This window comes from Cyprinodon tularosa, unplaced genomic scaffold (genome assembly GCF_016077235.1).
Source record: "Cyprinodon tularosa strain WSP-4 unplaced genomic scaffold, ASM1607723v1 ctg119, whole genome shotgun sequence".
NCBI lineage: Eukaryota > Metazoa > Chordata > Actinopteri > Cyprinodontiformes > Cyprinodontidae > Cyprinodon > Cyprinodon tularosa.
The window spans coordinates 130098-154092 of record NW_024037992.1 but is presented as its reverse complement, the minus strand read 5'-3'; the positions used below and the strand labels follow the sequence as shown (position 1 = coordinate 154092).

At 39.8% G+C, this 23995-nt stretch overlaps 1 protein-coding gene across 1 annotated transcript in view; it reads right to left on the bottom strand.

Moving 5' to 3' along the window:
- The window catches only part of LOC119772118 (protein-glutamine gamma-glutamyltransferase K-like), a 68646-nt gene that overhangs the window by 13075 nt on the left and 31576 nt on the right, over window positions 1–23995 (bottom strand). Inside the window, exons 2-4 of the mRNA XM_038268424.1 lie at window positions 22806–23077; window positions 22539–22730; window positions 427–678 (exon numbers count right to left, since the gene is read on the bottom strand). Coding sequence (XP_038124352.1) covers window positions 427–678; window positions 22539–22730; window positions 22806–23076 — 715 coding nt within the window. The 5' untranslated portion in view covers window position 23077. The remainder of the gene's footprint in view (window positions 1–426; window positions 679–22538; window positions 22731–22805; window positions 23078–23995) is intronic.

Below are 23995 nucleotides of genomic sequence, written 5' to 3'. Positions count from 1 at the left end.
CTTAAAAAGCATCCCCATTTCTTAATACTGCCACTGACATGTTTTATGATGTATTCAGGTGAATCTGCCGCCTGTTGCTACCATTTTTACCATTTTTTTTCATATAGGAGAGAAAATTCAGCATTTTGGTCTCATTTGATCAAATCAGCTTGTTGCGTCTCCTACATGTTGACATATTCCACCCCTGCTTCTGCTATAACACTCATAAAATAGTATGTTTATATTAAACTGAAGCATCCCCACAGCATGATGCTTCCACAGACTACTCTGCTTGTACTACTCACACAACTTCTAAATATCAACTGACTAACTGACCAATTTAAGATTATCAGAGTAAAGGAGAAAAGATGGCTTGATATGATTTCTAAATATTGTTTAAACCATGCTGCATGCTGTCATCTAATGTCCCAAAATGTCTCAGGTTACCTTCACACCAAGGGTTGAACAGCAGGTAGATGTCATTGGCAGGATCGTGTGCAGAAGTGTCCCTTCCATTAGCACTATTTGTCACTATAGTGAGCTGGTATCTGCCGATGACAGCGGTGGGTGGGGAATTCACCGACAGCCTTAACTTCCTGTCCTCCTGCTTGACGATGGCAGCCTCCCAGCGGCCGTCCTCCAGCTCCTCCACCAGAGGGACAATGACATGGGTTCCATTTGACACGGCAGGGAGGAACCCTGCATGCAGCACATTAACACAGAAGGGATGAGTGATTACTAACATGTCCAAACACAATCACAGCTTTTGTTGGCTGAACTTTTTCATCCCAGCAAAGCCACACCTGAATACCTCCTGCGTCTGGATAAACGGAAACCTAAACAGGCAGAATACCGACCGTATTGTTCGGAAAAGGAGCACACACCTAATGTGACAGAAGTAACCTCAGAGCTGCTAAAACCTTTTAACAAAGACGGCTGTTTTCTCCAGGTTTGTGTCGTCATGCTGTCATTGACCTTATTGACCTGTCAAGCCACTGCTGTTTTTAAGCCCTCTTAAAAATTCTGATTTGCAGTATTGACAGCCGGAAAAAAAACGTGTTTCTGTGCAGGGGCAGATTTAGGAAATTTGGAGCCCTAGGCAAAGACAGAGAATAGAATAAAATAGACATCCATGATCTGTTCTAGGTTGTGTCCCTCTCTTCTTGTCCCTTTTCTTCTTGTTTTCCTCTCTATGTTTTGTACTCAGCTGACTTTTCATGCTGTCTCTAAAGGAATGAAAGATTTTTTCCAAGCACTAAGCTCACTTAGCTGATTGCTCCTTCCTGTGTTTCCAAAAAGGCCAAAGTAAATAACCCAGTCCTTCTTTTCACTGTAGACAAGCCATGATCTGCTTCTCTGTTCTCCATTTTTCATTTGGATGAAATAATAGCTGCATGAATCATGACAGCAGACAAGATAGAGGAGAGCAGGAGGCGGGGTTACCAATCTACTTGCTCTGGAGAGCAGAGTTCGCTGCTTTTAGATGTTGTCTCCAAAGTCTCCAGTAGCAGAAAAAAGTCTCTAGATTTGGCGCTAGGAGCTTTTTAGAAATCAAAGTGCTAGAGGGGTCTGAAAAGTGGCTAAATATAGCGACTAAAGCGCTAAGTTGGCAACACTGCTCTTTGCATGGTTTGTTTTCAAATGGTTTGCTGCTGTCTGTTTGGACCTTTCTGAACATGTGCAGCAAATGGACTGATCCAATATGGTGGACGCTGAAGGGGGGGGGCTGAGACACACTTAATATTATCAGCGTTCTGATGGCATTTTAGCAAAAGGATTTTTATCAAAAACATAATTAGTGTGGAAAAATAAGGAATAGTTGTATTAACCATACATGGAAACAGAGTTTTATAGGGCCCCCAGGAACTTGGGGCCCTAGGCACCTGCCTGGTATTGTTCAATGGTAAACCCCCTCCTGTTTCTGTGTGTAACAAATCCCCATAGTTGGTGGCTTAGAGTCTAGTGCAGGGTGTTAAAAACCTCAGCGTTCAATGTGGTTCTAGTTTCTCTTAAGGGTGCGACCTTGTCTCAACCTGCTGTTTTCAAATACCAAACCAAAACCAGTTTGCTATGTTACAATCCAGTTAGGAAATGCTACATGCTCCCTACCTCAATCTTTGGCAGGCGTGCTACAGATTGGGTGGGGGGGGGGAAATAGAAAATTGCTCACAGTAAAAGGAAAGAAACAAATGAAGCATCCATTGTGCCAGAAAAACACATCAGCTGCTGGATTGCAGAGAGAAAGAATCGGAAACCAAGAAGGGAGACAGGCAGCAGATTGAGCTGCAGACTCAGAGTAAAGCAGCAGCTGTGCACCACTAGGAAGAGGAACAGAGATGGGCTTTCTGCTGGGAAAGTGGTTAAATGGACGGAGGGTATTGCAGGAGAGAGAGTGCTTGTCGCAGCAACAGTTCAGCCTTGGTGGGCTGGCAGTGCATCAGAAAGGTCAAAGTTTTCCTGCAATACTGAAGCTTTCTGAAACCTGAATACACTGAATACTGATATTCTGCCCAATTTTAACATCACAACTACAAACTTGATAAACTGTTGTGCAGATAGAGAGAGACTCTAACAGTCTTTGGTTGTCGATGTGCTTTGCAGATTTCTACAGGTTAAAAAAATGATTACTGATATTTAATAATAATCCAATATTTTGTGCTTGTCCATCACAAACTGTAGTGAAGGCTGTGGTTTTAATATAGAGAAAGGAAAAATTTCAGTTTGTCACTGAATATTTTACATCTGCACTTCAAAATAAAATTCATCTGATTAAGTCATTTTTTCTTAGAATAAGAGCATTTTATCTTGAATTGAGGAGGAAAGTGAAACATTTCCAATGTCTTGTCTGTTTTGGTCTTATTTCAAGTGCATTTTATCTAAATATCTTGTTTTAGGTATAAAAATACTCATTACATTGGCAAATCATCTCATTTATCGACTCAATTTAAGGGTAAAGACACTTAATCTATGAAATTTTTACTTATTTCTAGGTCATTTTTCCAGCGTTTTTAAAAAAAATGAAAAATATAGAAGTTACCACACAGCTTTAGACAGCAAGTTGTTATATTTACATACTCAAATTAAGGGTTAATAATAACATTTATAATTTTCTAGATCGTCTTTGCAGTGTAAAATGTTTTTTTTTTTTTTTTTTTTTTTTTTTGCCTATCATAAGTCGGGCTGCCTGTGAGATTTAATGTCACCCTGATTTAACCTCTATAAAAAACACATCCTACAAGCCCCATCTACGCCTAAACTCTGTGTTTGAGTGTGATGGGTGACATGTTTAAGTAGAATTAAACTAGCCCCCTCTATCTCCTGACATTCTGTATAGCTTAACCAATCAGCCTCTGGCTTGCTCCAATACATAAACCCATCTATCTGCAAAAACTGCGTTAAAAAGTGTTCTTCCTGTGCAGCCAGTAAGCTTTAACATCCACTTAGCTTTAAAGTCCAAATGCCAGCTTTGCATACAGCAATACCTCATATCTGCATATCCTGTCTCCGATTGATACCCATAATCGAAAGATTCAGCAAACACATTTATCCTCCTGAGGCTGGATTACCTATTTTTTCGGTGGCATTTTGAGTTAAGGGTTTGTAAGTGTGCAATCGAGGCTACCTATCACTTCTACCAGGTTCGATATTAAGTGACATTTAGAGCCACTCTGAGCTGTTGAAGTGGTTTTCAAGCCTCTGAAAGCAGCAGAAAAGCGGACAGAACATTTTAGTTGGGTTTTAGAAATGACTGTGTTTGTTTTTTATTTTAACAAGGCCTGTGATGTGCTTTCCTGCAGGGCGGTTTGTTTTCAGAGCCAAAACTGCGTGGAGTCCGGGGCGGATTTACCATCAGGCAATACTAGGCAGTTGCTTAGGGCCCCAACTTCCTGGGGGCCCAAAAAACTCTGTTTCCATGTATGGTTAATACAACTATTCCTTATTTGTGCACATTAATTATGTTTTTGATAAAAATCCTTTGGCTAAAATGCCATCAGAACGCTGATAATATTCAGTGTGTCTCAGCCCCCCCCCCTTCAGTGTCCACCATATTGGATCAGTCCATTTGCTGCACATGTTCAGAAAGGTCCAAACAGACAGCAGCAAACCATTTGAAAACAAACCATGCAAAGAGCAGTGTTGCCAACTTAGCGCTTTAGTCGCTATATTTAGCCACTTTTCAGACCCCTCTAGCACTTTGATTTCTAAAAAGCTCCTAGCGCCAAATCTAGAGACTTTTTTCTGCTACTGGAGACTTTGGAGACAACATCTAAAAGCAGCGAACTCTGCTCTCCAGAGCGAGTAGATTGGTAACCCCGCCTCCTGCTCTCCTCTATCTTGTCTGCTGTCATGATTCATGCAGCTATTATTTCATCCAAATGAAAAATGGAGAACAGAGAAGCAGATCATGGCTTGTCTACAGTGAAAAGAAGGACTGGGTTATTTACTTTGGCCTTTTTGGAAACACAGGAAGGAGCAATCAGCTAAGTGAGCTTAGTGCTTGGAAAAAATCTTTCATTCCTTTAGAGACAGCATGAAAAGTCAGCTGAGTACAAAACATAGAGAGGAAAACAAGAAGAAAAGGGACAAGAAGAGAGGGACACAACCTAGAACAGAGAATGGATGTCTATTCTATTAACATTTCTCTATCTGGAGAATGGGGCTGTTTTATGTCTTCTCCATTCAGAGGGGCCCTGCCTGTCTTTGCCTAGGGCCCCAACTTTCCTAAATCTGCCTGCGTGGAGTTCGTCCTGTATGCTGCTGGTAGAGCAGGACACAGAGTTCTGCTTAAAAACATTGAGGTTGAATGAATTTTAACGCACCGTCCACGGTACTGAATGGAGCTGTCTTTAATCACTTAACATTATGAGAAGATTATTCATGGTCGGTGATGTGATTTTTATTCCTAACTAAATTATAGACTTGACAAGGTCTGTGTCGCCTTGCAGGCCTGTTTTTGTTCCAGTCAGCAGCAAATGCTTTCTGTATTTACTCTTATCTTCGCCTCATGGGTTCAATAAAAAAGGCTTCCACATCTAATAAATGGCAACAAATAGCAACTCAGATTTGCATTACTGTAAGCAAAAAAGCTAGCATCGTATGTTTGTTAAACTCACACTATAATTAGCAGAACACACATATCTGTGCGAGACACAAAGAAAAGAATAATGGTTTTAGAAAGCAAAGGCTCTTTAATGACGACACAGAGGGAGACCAGCTGGTTAGACCCAGCTCTCCACACACAGAAGAGCTTAATATAAAGCACATTAATCAGGTAAGAGCAGAAGCACCATATAAGATGTCATAGGTGACCCATATAGCCAGTATAGTAAGAGTCTGAGGAATAAAGAGGACTATGGAGACAACAAGCAGGGAAGAGCTGATCTGATGCTGAGGGATAAGGAAGAAAAACGTCTCATTGGAATCTGACTTTTTTTTAGCTCTGAATTTAAAACACTGAATTTTTATCTGGTGAAAATTCAGCTGCAAAAATTCGACTGATTTTGTTGACCCAAGAAAGAGCAATCTACACTCGATGCAGTCCAGCTGCTTCTGGCCAATGAAATGAGATCATTTGGTCAGAAAAATAAAAATAAATAGCAGACGGAGGTGCTGCACTATCTGTGATCGGCTCAGTTATTATATGAAAGTCCCATTAGATGGAAAACTCTAATGGCTGTCTATTAGCAGCTACCTGACGTTTTCTAATCATGTGTGTTACGGTTTTGGTTCTGTTAAGGTTTCTTTGAGTATTCAGTTTCATTTTGATCCAGATTTTTCTTTGTTTTCTAGTTTTTTTGGTTTAATTCCTGTTTTGTTGTGGTTTCTGGATGTATTTGAGTTCTTGGGTTTTTCTTGGTTGCCCTCTTGTGTTGGTCTTCTTTTACCTCGCTCCCTTCTAGGATCCTCTGTTCACGCCTGCTCCCAATCAGCTCATTAGTCATGTCTTAGTTCAGTCTCCCATATATACTTTGCCTGTGCCGTTCCTCAGTGGCTCCTCTTGCTTTTCTGGCTCATTGTCCATATTTCCCTGATGTCTCCATGGTTCTGGTTTGTTCTGCATTTTTATGTCGGGTTTTTGGATTCCTGTATCTGTTGCATGTGAGAAATCTATCAAAACTTGGAGAACTCACCTCTGGCTCCTCGCCTCTGCATGTGGGTCCTAGAAACCTCGACCAAACCCTGACAATATCTATTTAAGGAGAAAAAAATCCTCATTCAGCTTCAATTAGTCGGGAACAAAGCTATGCCCAACTGTTGTGTCACATGACCAAATGGGCTCATTTCATTGGCTGGAAGCCAGTGGCGGCCGGCCCATAGGGGGCGCTGGGGCACCGCCCCCCCTGATAAGAAGAGAGAATTGTAAAATATATTTTTAGAAATTAACTCATAAATGTCAGTTTTACTCTCTAGAGTGTTTAACTATAAGCAAAACAAATTATATAAACTACATTTCCCTACCTACTGTCATTAATTTGTGGATTTCCACAGACAGACTCCTACCGTCTCTGTTCTGGGGGCGCTGATCAGACAGCCCCACATTTGCAGAGAATCTGCCAATCATGTACTATTGCGAGGTGAATTTAATAATTTAATGGCCAATCAGCGTCTCAGAACTTTATGGTCTTGGGGCGCTGAAAATACTGCACTTTTACAGGCTTCTGAACCCAAGCGCAGGTGCAGACAATTAGAGGGACGATGGCGAATGTAACGAGCGAGATGCAGCTTCCACCAAATTCGGTGAGATCCTTATTTATCTACCCGTTTGCCAGAAGAACATCCCTGTTGTAGGGTAGGAAAATTTCATGTCATGGTTATTGTGACTGTGACGAATCCACCTCGTCGCTTAAAACAACCTCTAACTTTGCGCGCCACACACACATTCCTGTTATACTGTGTTTGTGAGGACCAATTCACTCGCGCTGAGACCAGTAGCTCCATGAACTTAAAACACACAAGCTGTTCCTGGTTACCTGCTGGCGTATTGAGGGTGCACACTTAATATTTCAGTGGGGTTAGCCGTGTGTGTGTGTGGGGGGGGGGGATGTGTGTACGTGTTTATGCTACGGGGACTTGTCATCTTCAGTCTGGCTGCGTCTTTGCTGGGTTCAAACCCAGTTTGGTGTAATTGAATAAGTCAATGAATCTGTGTAAAAGAATTAAGTTGTACAAATGATTTGTTTGTTTTTGTACATCAATTGTTTGTGGAGGTAATATATGGACAAAACTGATTTATGAGAAGAAATCAGAAATAAAAGAGCCTGATGTGAGGGGCTTAAACTATTTAATGAGGGCTGTGGGAAGAAGAGCGGCCATTTTTGTTTTCTGTTTCTTTGTTACATTGCTGGTAACTGGAGGGAGGCTGAGGCCCAGAGGATCTTGTACATGTTTAGTTTATTTTGCACCCTGTTTTGAGTTTTTCAGCACAATAAATCACCAACACCGGTAACCCGACTGAGCCTGGATTCTTGGAGGCCAAAGAACCCCGTCACAGTGACCCAAATCATCACTGTTACTGTTATTATATAGTAAATTAAATCATTACTGTTAAATTGTATTACATTTACAATTGTTTATTTGAATTCTTATTCCGGATTAGTTGGAGACATACACTAGGCTATATCAGCCCCACCAAAAATATTTTTCACCAGCCGCCACTGCTGGAAGCATAGCTTAGAATTGCTTCGGCTTCAGTTCAACAAAAGGTCACACATTTGCAGGAATTTTTTTGCAGCTGATTTTTTTTTTTTGCAGGATAATTTTCTTCCATATTGGGAAACAGTCTTCATCAGACCTCAAGCATGGAGAACTGTTTTGTTTTCCTTAATAATTAATTAAGGTTCACCTGGGATATAGATATATTTTTTTATTTTTCTACATAAATGTTGATTTCGTAGCTTGAAAGAAAATGAGATACATTTTATTCTCACTATCATATTGTCTGTCCTTTTAGTCTCCTTTAGTGTTTGTGTTTCAGTATGATGAGGGAATATGTTGTTGTCGGGCGGTTCTGTGTTCAACCACCAAGTAAATAGTTAAATAGCTGGATATGTTTAAGTTTTTACTCATCAGTTGGCGTTATAAAAGAAGCTTTAAAGCTGCATTTAGTTCTGTTCTGCTAATTTACTGAAGTGTTTGGAAACAAAGATTCATTTTCAAATAGTTTGCCAAAGCAATCATCAACAGCTCAACAGAATAGTTTAACACAGAAGGAATGAATGGCAGGAATTTGGAGATGTTTGTTTATCAGTAGCTTCATTGAGGAGTCCTTTTCTTTTATTTATTGCCACAAAATATAGAAATTCAGATGTAAACAAGTAGGAGGCAACATGAAGGTAGAATAAAAAAGTTAAATGGGGAAGGAATGAGAAAGGGGGCTCTTGAGAGGAGGCAGGAACAAGGAAGTGGGTTTTTTTTCAATACACAGAAGATGAGACAAAAAGCAAATATATGTGGCTGCTCTATGTTCTATTCTATTTAGCTTATTTCTATAGCTCCAATTCACATCATGTCATCTCAGGTCACTTTCCAGTTCACCAGATCATCCAGTCAGATTGATTCAAAGTTTTCTATCTAAGGAAAACCAGCTGATTGCATCGACTCATTGACTCTTCAGCAATCCCTCACACTAAAGGTCTGGTTCTCCTCCTGCAGCAGCGTGTCGCAGATATTTTTGATTTCTGCCCAATATTGAAGCGTGGTCTGCGCTATGTTATTCCATGCCTCAACGCCAGACGGCCAATCAGGAACTAGCTGTGGGTCTAGATACGGCCGAGGCGGAGAGGAAGTGGGGGCAAGTTTGTGCGACAACGGAGAAACATAAGGGCCAAAAAGAGCGGGGATCCAGGTGGAAAAAGGGTCCCGGTGTTCTCACTCTGCTAGCTGCTCCATCTTCACTAGTCGTTTTCCACAATGGCGGTCATACAAACAAAACAAACCGGTACAGTACCAAACAGCAAATACGCATAGTGTAGAGCGGATCTAGATTTGACCAATCAGAGGCCTCCTGTCTGCGGTCACCTACGATTTTGGAGAGGTTGCATTCACTGTGACTCACACACACGGATGACTTGGTTCCTGACTATAAATCAGCCTTAAGCATGCATGCAGCGACAGTGGAGAGGAAAAACTCCTTTTAACAGGAAGAAACCTCCAGCAGAACCAGATGTTACCATTAAGAGTTCACTCTCTCTCTTTAGAGTTAGTTTTCCACATAGACATAGCTTATTAATGTAAACAGGTGTTTTCAACATGCTGTCTGAACAGAAATAAGAAACAGAAATAAGGACACTGTATGAATGCCATCATCATCTATAAAAGAGGGAAAACATCTATCTATGCCTCCCTGCTGGGTTGGTGAGGGGTCCCGGTGTCTATCTCCAGCTGTCTACTGGTGAGAGGCGGCGTCCACACTGGACAGGTCTCCAGTCCATCGCAGGGCAACACAGAGACAAACAATCATTCACACTCACACCTAAGGAGAATTTAGAGAAGCCAATCAACCTAACAGTCATTTTTTTGGACTGTGGGAGGAAGCTGGAGTACCTGGAGAGAACCCATGCATGCTCAGGGAGAACATGCTAACTCCATGCAGAAAGACTCTGGGCCAGGAATCAAACCCAGAACCTTCTTGCTGCAAGGCAGCAGTGCTACCCACTGCACTACTGAGCAGCCAAGTGAGGAAAAACTTATTTTCTTTAAACAAACCCTTAAGTGTTTTTATTTACAAAGTAGCATTTATTAAATCATTTTAACATTTTGTATTTTTTTTTAAATAAAAAAAAAACTGTAAATGTTTCAATCTTTGGCTGGAGGCACAGCCTTCCCTGCAGTAGAAGACATGCTGTAATTATTCTCCCCCAGCTGTAATTGAGGGGTCTATATTTGTCTGTGTCGTCCAGCAGTCAATACAAGACAGAGGAAACAACATGAGCAACTCAGGCCAGAACACCTCCTGTTACCAGCTTTTTGGACACATTTGCTGCTTTTTTCAGGGGGCTGTTGCTACAGACAGAATGACTGTATCTTTAAAAAGCAGCATAGCAACAGAGGCGTTACCATTGGTAACCAAAAGTGCCCCTTCCTCTGCCTCCTCACCCTTTATGTAAATCTGCTGTACATCACAGAATATAGGTCGCCTCCTTCCCCCTGAAAACCACCATCATTTAACTCCACTAAAAGATTGCAGGTCATAATGAACCAGTCCATTTCATACAGGCGTATTTATTAGTAACTTTGCTAATTAAAATAAATGAATTAAAACTTCCTCAGCTTGAAATGTATCCCTTATTGTTTATTGCATATGCACAATATACCAAAATCTGCTTTTGATAGTTGGTTTCTAATGTGGAGCAAAGAGAGCTGGTGTTTCTAATATTGCAGCTCCTTCTGCTGCAGCCTATAGAAAAACCACTGTGGGAGACGTCTGCTAAAGGGTGATCTGTCAGCGCTCTTCCTGAGCAAACTGCTCAAGCTGTCGCTGCTTTAAAGGCGGGTGTCTCTGCACAGCGTCTATGATGTTTGGTCGAATTAGGATCTCAGCTCAGTTTCTCCCGGAGATGTTTGGGGCTTTTTATCATGCTTTCTCCTCCACCTCAAAGGCTTCATTTGACCTTGAAGCTCAGCTTCAATAAACTGTTTTCCTTTTGTCCAAACATTTGAATTTATCTAATAAACCCAGGTTTGTATTTCCCTTCTCAATTCTATTCAGTTTATTTCTATAGCTCCAATTCACATCATGTCATCTCAGGTCACTTTCCAGTTCACCAGATCATCCAGTCAGATTGATTCAAAGTTTTCTATCTAAGGAAAACCAGCTGATTGCATCGACTCATTGACTCTTCAGCAATCCCTCACACTAAGCATGCTTGTAGCGACAGTGGAGAGGAAAAACTCCCTTTGAACAGGAAGAAACCTCCAGCAGAACCAGGCTCGGTGTGAGCGGCCATCTGCTGAGGCCCACTGGGGTTCAAGGAGACAGAAGCAGACATAGAAAAAGAAGCATAGATACAAAAGGCAACTGTCAACCAGCTCCACAGGCGGCCCCGTCCAGGAAACACACAGCCAGGCAGACGAGCTCCGAGCCAGCTCCCATGTCAGAGGATGAAGAGAGCACATCCAGTTAGTCACAGTCAGAGAAACAGGACTACACTGGAAAACAGGCCAAGCTCCAACATCTAGAAACAAAGGTGTTGATGGCAGCATCCTGAACAAAGTATCATGAACGTTCTACCTTTGAAAAGATGTTGATGGAAATGATCTTCCTCACGTTTGACATGATGGAGATATTTAACTTCACATAGATCCTGTCTTTCCTTTTTCTCGTACGTTTAATGTGACGCCCATAATGATGTCATATAAGCCAACAGAATGTTCCTTTTAAAACATGACCTCAGATTGAAGGTGTCTCTGTATTAGAAGGCTTTTCTTTTATGAACAGAACTAAACTCTTTAATTTTACAACCAAGAGATTTTGATCTTAGACTCAACATCATCTTTTATTTCCACTGTCTGAGTTCTATGATGATCCAAAATTCAACGTATTAAACGCACTTCAATACTTTGTCTTCCAATAATGTTGAAGATGTTTTGCTTCCCATCCAGGACGCTTTTTCAATTCAAAATGTCAGAGTTAGCTTTGAGTTCCAGGCTTTCCATGTTTTCTAAACTAAAACCAGGCTTTGTTGGGCTGCTGTATAAAACCTGGAACTAAACGCTATTTCTGACATTTTGAATTGAAAAATCTTCCTGGATGGGAGAGAAACGTCTTCGAATTTGGAAACAGAATCCAGTGGATTGATTTCTAACTTTATTTGACCTGGATGACTGAGAATCTTGACCAGCAACTTTGGCTACGTTCACATCGCAGCCTGAAGTGACCCAAATCAGAATTTTTTTGCCCATATGCGACCTGGATGTGATCTTTTCATGGCAGTCTGAACAACACAGATCCGATTTTTTCCAATGCGACCCAGAACAATTGGCTCTGTGGTCCTGAATTGGATACCAATCCGATCTTTTCAAATGCGAACCTGCGTGTGAACGGCCAGATCGCATTCTTCTGACCTGAACGTCATTAATACTCAACAAAGGTCACTATTCTGCATCTTGCTACACAGAAGCGAGAAGAAAATCCCAACCATAGCGGACGATGATGCGGAGAGCAGAATTTTTTTTAAACTATCTTGAAAAGCTTGAGTTTTTAGGGTTGGGAAAGTTCACTAAAAGTGCTCCAGCATTACTTCCATGTTTACTTCCGTAAACCCAGAGCATGCTTGCTTGTGACATCATTGCGTCCTCTACTGCGCATGCGGCACACTTAAACTGTATGCATGCGTTTCACACAGGAGATCACATACAAGTCGCATATATTTGGGAATGTGAACGGCCACGCTAAAAAAACAGATTCCACAAAAAAATGGGAATTGATTGTTAAGGCCTGCAGTGTGAACGTAGCCTTTGTCTTGTCTAGAAATTATATTCCAGAGACCTATGGGTCCTTGATATCTGCTTCCCGCAGGCTTTTATCATTTGTCACTGATAAATAAACAGTAAACTGGAGTTTTAAAAATAAGGAACAGATATGTAATGTAGAAATGTCAGAAAAACTTCACTGCAAAAACAATCCAGAAATAAGTAAAAAATGGCTTAAATTAAGTATATTTAGCCTTAATTTGAGCAGGTAAATAAGATGATTTGCCAATGGAATGAGTATTTTCACTCTTAAAATAAGATAGTTAGATAATATTTACTTGAAATAAGACGATAAAATAGTTTTTTCTTATTTTAAAAGGAAATTGTCTTGTTCCATTGGCAAAGTGTCTTACTTACCTCCTCAAATCAAGGAAAAACACACTTATTTTAAGAAAAAATAACTTATTGAGATTTATATTTTTTGCAGTGTTCTCCTTTGTTCTTCAGAGAGTTGCTGAATGTGGAGAGTGATGAAGATCCAGAGATGGATGTCTGACCGGCAGAGTCATGGCCGACCCACAGCGATGCCCAAGAGAGCAGACAGGTACAGGTCCCAATGTTTATCTATTCATAGAAATAGCTAAAACACAGTCACATGGTGTTTCATCCACATGCCTTTCAAATGGAGCTTTAACATTTCTAAAACATGCTTCAGAATATTTTTTTAGTTTTTCTTCTATAGCTGTGTAAACAAATAAAATGAGATTTAAAATTCCACCTGGCATGTGTGACTCTGCAGGAGTAATGCAACAGCAGGTATTCATTTTTAGCCCCGCCCCCTAACGGCCGCCATCAGTGGAAACTAAAGGCTCAGACCTTTCCAAGGAGGTCAGAGGTCATTATGCAACCATTTCAGGTGATGTGACCGGCATGCGTTACATAAGCTGCTCTGTTATTCCTATTTTCTATTCAGTTTGGTGATTTTATTGGTAAATTTCAATGAACCAACGGCTAATTCTTAGAAGCAAAGACTTTGTCAAGATGTGGATCTATAAAGTCTGAGGGTTTAACCAGAGTTTCTAATGAGCTTTCATGCTGTTTTGAAGTGATTATTTTGGATAAAAATATGGCAAGGCTAAATATTTTTCCTTTTTTCTTTGTTTAATCACCTATAAATGAGACATGGTGACATTTTAAATAGTGATTCCACCTGAAATATATTCCTCAATGCCTTCCTGTCACACAAATACAAACAATTGTATTTCCAATTTATAGTTTGGGAGCTGAATTTAATTTAATTCACACGCATAATTTCAGGCAGAATTAGCTCCTAAGACCATCTGGGCTTAAGGGATTAATCCCTTTTTTTAAACTGGATCATTTTGTTGTAATATACCATAATGGCTCTTTTTAATTTTTCAGCAAAAGTTTTTTAAATCTTCCACAGTTTGGTCCTGAAAGTTAAACCAGAGTAACAGCCTGCCAGCCTCAGAACAAACAGTACCTGAGCAAACTGCAGGTAATCCTTCCCAGCCAGAGCAGATCTTACAGAGAGAAGCCCAAGCTGCTTCTGAGGAGCTAAACAGCGTCTGATCCCCCCCCCACCGTGCTCTTATAAACCCTGATCTTTCACTTTTTCTCTGCTTTATCAAATTGTATCTACCAGTCTTTTCCCTGCCTCCTGGAAACCAAATTATGCTGAAAAGCTTTCTTTCCTTAGAAGGATAAAATAGAAGTTTACCTTTAGCATAACAGATCATTAGAGCATAAAATTTGATCTTTATCAGCTAAACAGAATCTGAACGTTGATCTTTCTTTTAGCTTTCAGAATTCTCTTTTAACAGTTTATTGAAGGTTTATTTTTTTTAATCTCTTTTATTTAATTGTTTATCTACTGTTAGTGTAAATGATGATTATTTCTGTGACTAGATCCAAGTTATTCATTTCAGCAGGCACGTGCAGAGGGGGGGGCTAAGGGGGCTTGAGCACCTGCCCCTTTTGCTCCATGATCCCAATGTGCCCTTTTGGTCCCCTTTTTTTTTTTTTTTTTTTATTTGACACATGTACTGAAATTATTATTATTATCTTTTTTTTTTGGCAAGAAAAACAATACAATAAGCCCTCCGGTCACATTGTTACCTTTGACCTTTTGCCGGTGACGACGCACTTGCCTCTCGCACAGTCAGATAAGGCGGCTAACTGCGGAGCTAAAGGTAGCGAATATTCCACATTACACTGTGGCCGCTGCTCATTTGGCCCTAAGCAAGATCAACCATGATCGGACGGATGGCTATGTCTTCAGTCTGCACCGCCTCTCCAATGTCAACCTGAATAGAGATGTAAGTGAAACCAAATGAGCCCCATGGATGATGCAGTATTGTTTGATCTAAAACACTGTTTACTCTGTGCTTTTAGTCTTTTACATTGAAAATTATGTTTTTTTAATTCACAAAAAACTGTTCTGTAATGATTACAGAACAGTTTTTTTGTGAATTAAAAAACATAATTTTTGGTGAAAATACTGGAGTAGGCTTCCTACTTGTCAGACAACGGAAAACTTTGAACATTGTATAATTTCTCTACTTTAGCAAAGAGTAGCGGTTTAAACGGAGGAAAGTAGTTCTTTCTCTGTAGAACTACTGAGCGGGAGGAGACAGCCAGGTGAGGAAAAGCTGTTCTTATCTATCGATTCAGTATTTTTATCATACAGACATTAGGCTGTTGTTCTTGTGCTATGAGCTAGCTGCTAGCTAATGACTTTGCTAGCAAAGCAAGATAACTAAAAAGCTTCCCTGTGTCGTTAATGATAGTAGGACATTCTTCAGTATTACTTATGCAATAGGGGCACATCGCCCGTCAAAAACCTATCATCTCCATAATGGATATATGTCTGATTTTCTAATTTCCTTTGCTGCATGATGTACATTTCATTTATTCTAGCGTTAGGTAAATGTATCTTGAAGGAGAACTCATCCAGAACTACCATGATAGATATATGATAGATATAATGTATGAAGCTGGTGAAAACAAAACTGCGCAGCTTATGCAAGGAGGATCGGTTGTCAGACCTTTTTGTTGGCAATCGAGAAGGATGTGCCAATCATTCACAGTGAGGTTATTAACATTTTTAAAGACATGGCTAACAGAAAACTGCTGCTGTGAACAAAAGAGAACAAAAATAGCAAAAATGCTTAAAAGTTGGAAATTTGTTTTTAAACAGTTAAATCACCATGACGGAAAATACGTTTTTGGATCATAATCTTGGATTTAGTTTGGGGGGAAAAGAAAGGCAAGAGACTGAAATAAATAAGACATTGACCTTCACTCAACACAGAAAAGATGAGACAATGAGGAAAAAAAGAAAAGAGAAACTGACAAGAAAAAACGAAGAGGAAAGATTGAAGAAAATGTATATAGGTACTTACAAAATACACTAAGACACAAACAGAGTAGGCTTTTCTCATGGTGACATGCATTAATAAAATGTTTGTTTTGTTCTTTTTTTTCTGCAGTTCCACGTTAAAGTTTGATGCAGCAGCTCTGCTTTTCTGAATGGACCGTCTCCATCTCCACTGTCAGTACAGCAAACCAGGCAGACATTCTTTTTTATAGGTTACAGTACACTAAAAGAATGCATTGTGCCCTTGTATGCATTTTCAACAGTTTAATTCTGTAAAGACAAAATATGTCTGGTGGTCCAGCTCTGATTTACATCTTTGGCCAATTTTGCAGGTTTGAATATTGTAATACTTTCCTATAAGAAAATAGACCTGCAGAAATAAATTACTAATAAAATATTTTACATATGCATAGTTCTATGTTCTATGTAGAGATTTCCCTTAGCTTTGATTGTATGTCTCACAATTTTGTAATTTATCATTGTTCATTAAACTCTGAAAGCTATGTGACTTTGTTAATATTCTGTCCTAAAATGCGATAAGATGTGCCCTTTTTTTTTTTTTTTGAGCACCTGCCCCTTTAGTGGTCTCTGCACGGCCCTGCATTTCAGTAATGGAAGCATTGATATTTAGAATCTAGGAAAAGAAATCTAGATCATATTTTATCCCCTAGGGGTCCACAGCGGTACTGCATGGGGATTGCGAAAGGTGTCAAAACTTAAAAGCACTGCAACACTTTTTCAGTTTGTCTGAGTGAAAACTTTTCATTCTCTCTTATTCTGTTGGACAAATCCAGTCACTGCTAATCTATTTTTTCAGTGAAAACAATTACATTTGTTGTTGCAATCTAAAAAAAGTAAAAATAAATTCATAATAATAATTTTGCCATGTATTGAACATTATTAGAAGAAAAAAGCATCTTAGATTGTTTATTCTATACTGCAATTAACCTCAAGACAAAAGCCCTTCTGACACCTTTATTTAACATCCGTTTAAATGTGACGGAGCAATAAAGCAATCTCTCTCTGATGGGGAATCTGCTCTTCCTGCTTTCATTCCAAAAACAGATAAATTAACTGTAAAGGAATTTAAAAGGAACATTTGTGCAGAATGTCAACTTTGTGTTGATAAAAACTGTAAGATGTTCTGTTGTTTTCCATCTGTTTTGAACTCTTACTGTTTAATTCTCCGCTTTGTCTCAGATTAGGATGCAAATCCATTTGACAGAGAACAAAGGCATGAAGTTCACTTATGGTTTTATCAATAATTCATTCTCTTTCTGTTGCAGACTGAAAGAGCTCTCAAATAGAGTCCATATTTTTTGAAGGGCTGACATAAAATCTTCCAATTCATGTTCTGACATTTATTATTGTGTTTATTTTTATTTTGTGGTTGATGTTTGGATCAGTTCAGCAGCTCAGCATCCATAGGTTAATAAAATCCGATGAAACTTAACTTATTCACGGAGTCATTATGTTGAGACTTTGTGGAGGGAACATTTAAATGTCAGTCAGTCTTTTTTTTTTTATAATTGCTTGTCTGAGTGAAAACATTTAATTATGTATTGGGGTTTTAACGCCTTGTTGTTGATGCTGCAGAAAGAACACATGATTAAACAGTCGGTAGATTCCTGCATTCATGTAAAAATGTTGCTGTTTTAAAAGCAGGACTTTTTGCAGATGCAATTTGAGCTTCTTTCTAACCTGACCTTCAACTGCCTGCTGTCAGAAAAGCCCTCAGCAGTCGTGGGTTGTGGTGCACGAAGCTTCAGAGAAGCATGTGAGAGCAGCTCAGGCCAACTTTCACATATGGAGTATGAGGAGTTAAATTAAAGAGTGGAGAGGATGGTTAGTTAGTGAGCAGGGGGACAGTTAGGTCATTTTTAGGCAGCTTTCCTTTAATACATTCAGTTCTTGCACAGCTACATATGGTGCCTTACAAAAGTGTTCCTACCCTTGAACTTTTTATTAAAGGAAAAGTCGCTCATATTCAGAATTCAAACTTCTGAAATTACTTTAAATCTGAAATGATTCCATCCTGTTCAATAAATGATCAGTGTTTTTAATTCAGAGTAATTTTCATGTGAATGTGCTTTACTGGAGGCATCCATGTTTGTCAAAGAACACTACTGCCACCTGGTTAGTGACATTGTCACGGTGCGGTATCGGCTGTTGATCAAGTCCCAGTGCTGTATCTGGTGTTTGTCACAACGCGCTATTATCCAAGTCATCTTGAAAACATTCTTCTTCCAAATGTTGGCTACATATTACGGGTTTTTTCTCTGGCCAGAAGTTCGATGGCAAATCCTCCCTCTTCAAGTTGGCGATCCAACGACCAACCCGTCCGTGGAGGATCAGGAATCAGAAAGGTGGAATAACTCTTTTTTTTTTCACTTTTACCCGATGTATTCCAGCATCCAGCTGCCATGCACGTGGGCATTGTCAGTTTCACTATAGCTCTGGGGAATTTCAATGGTGAAGTCCTCTGGAAATCTTCAATAATTGTTGTTGATTGCAGATGTGTCTAGTAGTTCCCATTGATTTAGCTTGGAAAGCGGGGAGAATGGCGCTAGGCTTACCGCACCGTGGCGTCACTGCTGGAAGATGGCAGGAGGGAGGGGCTACTATATTTGGGCAAAAATGGCCGCTCCCAGACTCAGTGATCATGATGAAAATTATTGTTTAAATTTTTTTACTGATTAACACTAAACTCATGAAATCACCGCAAATGTATTAGTTTAGGTATAAATAATGATCCATTGATTATTCCTGCTGACCGGACTTTTCCTTTAATGTTTGAAACCCTTTAAACCCGGCCGGCCCGGTACAGGCCCAACTGATACCTGCTCATGTTTATCTATTTATAGGCAGTCACATGGTGTTTCATCCACACACTTTTCAAATGGAGCTTTAACATTTATAAAACGTGTTTCAAAATATTGTTTCATAGCTGTGTAAAAAAATAAAATGAGATTTAAAATTCCACCTGGCATGTGTGACTCTGCTGGAGTAATGCAACAGCAGCTATTCATTTTTAGCCCCGCCCCCTAATGGAAACTAGAGGCTTAGACCTTTCTAAGGAGGGGTCAGAGGTCATTGTGTGACCATTTCAGGTGATGTGACCGGCATGCGTTACATAAACTGCTCTGTTATTCTTATTTTCTATTCAGTTTGGTGATTTTATTGGTAAATTTCAATGAACCGACGGCTAATTCTGAGGAGCAAAGGCTTTGCCTCATGCAGAAGGTCTCTAATAATGGAAATCAGAGTATTTATCTGACAGATTCCCTTTTATGAGTCGAAAAATGCATTTTTTTATAATTTGGCCACTTTTGCCCCTGTGCTGAAATCCCATTTCCTCCTAGCTCACTGCCCAAAAAAACATTTGTGGAACAAACATGCTTCAACTGATTCAGTCCAAATATTCAAGATGTGGATCTATAAGGCTAATAGATCAGTGTATCAACCCTCCAGACCACTCAGGTCTTCTGGCTCCAGCCTGCTCTGCATACCTAGGACCAGAACTAAACATGGAGAAGCAGCATTTAGTTCCTATGCTCCACTCCAAGACTAAAAACACATTTGTTTAGGATTGCCTTCCACTGTTCTAGTTAAACAGTTCAACTAAAACATCATTAATTCAAGTTTTTTATTTTATTTAGTCCAACTGTTTTTAATATTCTTTTTTGTTTCCGCATTTATTTATTTTTTCCGTACTTGCTTTGATTCTGTTTTATTTTCTTGTATTTTAATCATGTAAAGCACTTTGCATTGTCTTTGTACTGAATTGTGCTATACAAATACATTTGCCTTGCCTTGCCTATAAAGTCTGAGGGTTTAACCAGAGTTTCTAATAAGCTTTCATGGTGTTTTACAGTGCTTATTTTGGAAAAAAATGTGTCAAGGCTAAATATTTTACTTTTTTTCTTTGTTTAATCACCTATAAATCAAACATGGTGACATTTTAAAATATTGGTTGCACCTGAAAAATATTCCTCAAACAAATACAAACAATTGTATTTTCAATTTATAGTTTAGGAGCTGAACTTTCAGGCGGAATTTTCTCCTTTAGACCATCTGAACTTTAGGGTTTAAAATCCAAAAATAGCATAAAATAACTGGAGTTAAAGGTTCATTTAGTTTCAAATGTTTTCTATGGCGTGTATTTTTTGTTTAGCCGATTCAAACAGAATCCAGTCCCTCACAGAACTAGTGAATGGACTCTGCATGTTTGAAATCTCATCAGTGTAAATCCAGCTGTTCTATGGTGGCCTATGAGGTCTTTCACAGAATATTTGTCCCACAAACAGCATCCTGAAGATGGAGCAAAGAACAAGGCAGGATTACAGCTGGAGAACCAATTGAGACGCGGCCGTGTCCTGAACCGACACGGGAAGGAAAGGATTTTTCAAAGAGCCACCCAGAATCCTACTGTAACTCTTCTGAAGCTGCAGAGTTTCACAGTTCAGGTGTTTGAAAGTTTGAACCAGCAGAACATCCAGCAACCTGTTTCTAATGGAAGAGTGGCAGATGGTTTGGACCTGTGTGCAAAAAACCTTTACAGACCCAAAAGAGACATGCAGAAGAAAGTGGAGACCAATATAACTGAACTATATGCTGAAAATATATCTAAGGACATTAAAGAGTTGGAATGATCTAGATTCTGTTCAGTCTAGTTCTAGGCCATCAGCCTTTCCTTTCTCTCTAAGCACTGATTCCTGCTTAGCTGCTAATGAATAAATGGTCACTAAAAATCCATGCTAACAAGAAAAATGATCAACTTTTTTGCAAAAAAAATGTAAATCTCTCAAAAATATACCCAAAAAATGCAATAAATAGTGATGGTACAAAGTGCTGCTTCAAGGGTGGTAAATACATACATACATAGCATGATGCACTCTGCAGAAAAACATCTCATAGATACAGTGGTCTGCAAAAGTTTGGGCAACCTTGTTAATTTCCATGATTTTCCTTCATGAATCGTTGGTTCTTAGGATAAAAAAATCAGTTAAATATATCATATAGGAGACAAACACAGTGATATTTTAGAAGTGAAACGAAGTTTATACCATTTACAGGAAGTGTGCAATAATTGTTTAAACAAATTTAGGCATGTGCATAAATTTGGGCGCCACAATCAAAAAAAATAACTCAATATTTAGTAGATCCCCCTTTTTGCAGAAATAACAGCTCCTAAACGCTTCCCATTGCTTCCTATGAGAGTCAGGATTCTGGTTGGAGGTATTTTGGACCATTCCTCTTTACAAAACACCTCTAATTCATTCAGGTTTGATGGTTTGCGAGCATGGACAGCTCTCTTTAAGTCCCACCACAGATTTTTAATAATATTCAGTACTGGGGACTGAGATGGCCATTCCAGAACGTTGTACTTGTTCCTCTGCATGAATGCCTTAGTAGATTTTGAGCAGTGTTTTGGGTCATTGTCCTGTTGAAAGATCCAGCCCCGGCGCAGCTTCAGCCTTGGCACTGATTCCTGGACATTGGTCTCCAGAATCTGTTGATATTGGGTGGAATCCATGCGTCCCTCAACTTTAACAAGATTCCCAGTCCCTCCACTGGCCACACAGGCCCACAGCAGGATGGAACCACTACCACATTTTACTGTAGGCAGCAGGTGTTTTTCTAGGAATGCTGTGTTGTTTTTCCTCCATGCATGACGCCCCTTGTTATGTCCAAATAACTCAATTATAGTATCATCAGTCCACAGCACCTTATTCCAAAAGGAAGCCGGCTTGTCCAAATGTGCTTTAGCATACCTCAAGCGGCTTTGTTTGTGATGTGGGCGGAGAAAAGGCTTCCTCCGCATCACTCTTGCGTGCAGCATCTCCTTGTGTAAAGTACGATGCACAATGACTCCATCTGCAGCAAGATCATGTTGTATGTCTTTGGTGCTGGCCTGTGGGTTGACTTTGACTGTTCTAACCATTCTTCGCTTCTGTTTATCCGTGATTTTCCTTGGTCTGCCACTTTCAGCCTTAACTTGAACTGCGCCTGTGGTCTTCCATTTCCTGACTATGTTCCTACCTGTCGAAATAGACAACTGATTTCTCTTAGACAGCTTTCGGTATCCTTCCCCTAATTCATGACGGTGAACAATCTCTGTTTTCAGGTCATGTGACAGTTGTTTTGAGACTCCCATGTCGCTACTCTTCAGAGAAGATTCACAGAGGAGGGAAACTTACAATTGCCCCCCCTGAAATACTCTCTCATAATTTGGTTCACCTGTGTATGTAGGTCAAGGGTCACTGAGCTTCCCAAACCAATTTGATTTCCAATAATTGGTTCTAGAGATTTTTAAATCAGTAAAATGACAACAGTGCACAAATTTATGCACATGCCTAATTTTGTTTAAACAATTATTGCACACTTCCTGTAAATGGTATAAACTTCGTTTCACTTCTCAAATATCACTGCGTTTGTCTCCTATATGATATATTTAACTGATTTTTTTTATCCTAAGAACCAACGATTTATGAAGGAAAATCATGGAAATTAACAACGTTGCCCAAAACTTTTGCAAACCACTGTATGGGAATTTTGAGCAGTTGTATTATGCTGGACTCTAATTACTAATTATGGGACTTCTGACATCATTTAACTGTAAAACAAGAAGAACAATAATCAATCTGTTGTATAAATTCTGTAAAATGTGAAAGCCAAACAGCCCCTAAGGTGTGAATACTTTTGAAAAGGCACTGAAAAGTTCAGAGTAGGGATTTATCTCACTGACCTGTTTTCAGTTCAAGATGCAGTTCATCTGTTTGGGGGTCAAAAGGTCTGGATAAGGTTATCCACATCTGGAAGGTCTGCCCTCTGCGGATGATGAAGTTGTCGCTCTGGTAGAGGTTAGTGTGATGTTCCACCAGGTTCTCTCCTGTTTTACTTTTCATCAGATCTATTGATCGGACTTTCAGAAGGAGCTCTGTGGAAGCAAACCTCAGATTTTAAAGTGGATCTGTCTCTCTTTTGTTTTAACTAGTGTGTGTTCTCCTATTACCGTTTAGATTGCCCTCTCCGTTCGTCTCCTCCTCTTTCTCTGGCTCATCAGTCCCTGTGACCACAGTTTCCGTCAAATCGTCGTCACTCGGCTGTTTATAACAGCATGGACACGCCTTACGGAGCCAGCGTCGACAGGCGCCCTCCTCCGTTTTTTCATCCTCCACCGTTTCTTCTTTTTCCACCTCAACATTCTCCACAAATGGAAAAGTGACAGTTGGGAAGCGTCCTACTTCAGTTCTGTCTCTGACTTCAGGAATCGCTGCCGGCATCCTGAGAAGAAAACATTTCCTCAATGTCATTAGATAGACAGACTGCTGAAGATTCCCAGTCATCCAGGTCAGAGTCTTTCAAAAATAATTGAAATCAATCCTCTGGACTTTATTTCCAAGTTTGAAGACGTTTCTCTTCCATCCAGGAAGCTTTTTCAATCCAAAATGTCAGAAATAGCGTTTAGTTCCAGGTTTTATCCAGCAGCCCAACAAAGCCTGGTTTTAGTTTAGAAAACATGCAAATAGAAACGGATGAACGGGTCCCCCCCTTTGGAATGGGGGTCGTTTGGCTTCTTTGTTAGCCTGCAATGCCCCATACCTGTCTATGTCTCTGAAAGGGGGGGCGTTAGAGGGAATAGTTGGCCTGGCTGACCAGGTGAGGTCTTCTGTTCTTCTGTGAAGGGGAAAAAACGACCCCCATTCCAAAGGGGGGGACCCGTTCATCCATTTCTATTTGCATGTTTTCTAAACATAAACAATGCTTTGTCTTTGGTCCACTCTATAAAACCTGGAACTAAACGATATTTCACACATTTTGAATTGAAAAATCTTCCCGGATGGAAGAGAAACTTGGAAACAAAGTCCAGTGGATTGGGGTTTTTTTTTTTTACTTTTTTGGAATTAGAAAGTCACTAACTTCCTAAAAAGTAAACAGTGATCTTCTTGTGGATGAAAACTGCAGAGCATAATTCTCATTGCTCTTCCAGGCACAGCTGATGCTCCGAACCATCACATCTGATTAAACTACAGGAGTTAACGATTCTAATTTGTTGTCCAATTAATTTCTGGAGAGAGGAAATTGGCTTTTCTTCAGTGCTGCGGCAGGGATCAGCCTCATTTTTAAGTCTTTCCATTACCGCCCTGTCCTCTGATATGGACTGACAGCATTATTAGGGAAGACTCCGATACCAAATGTTTT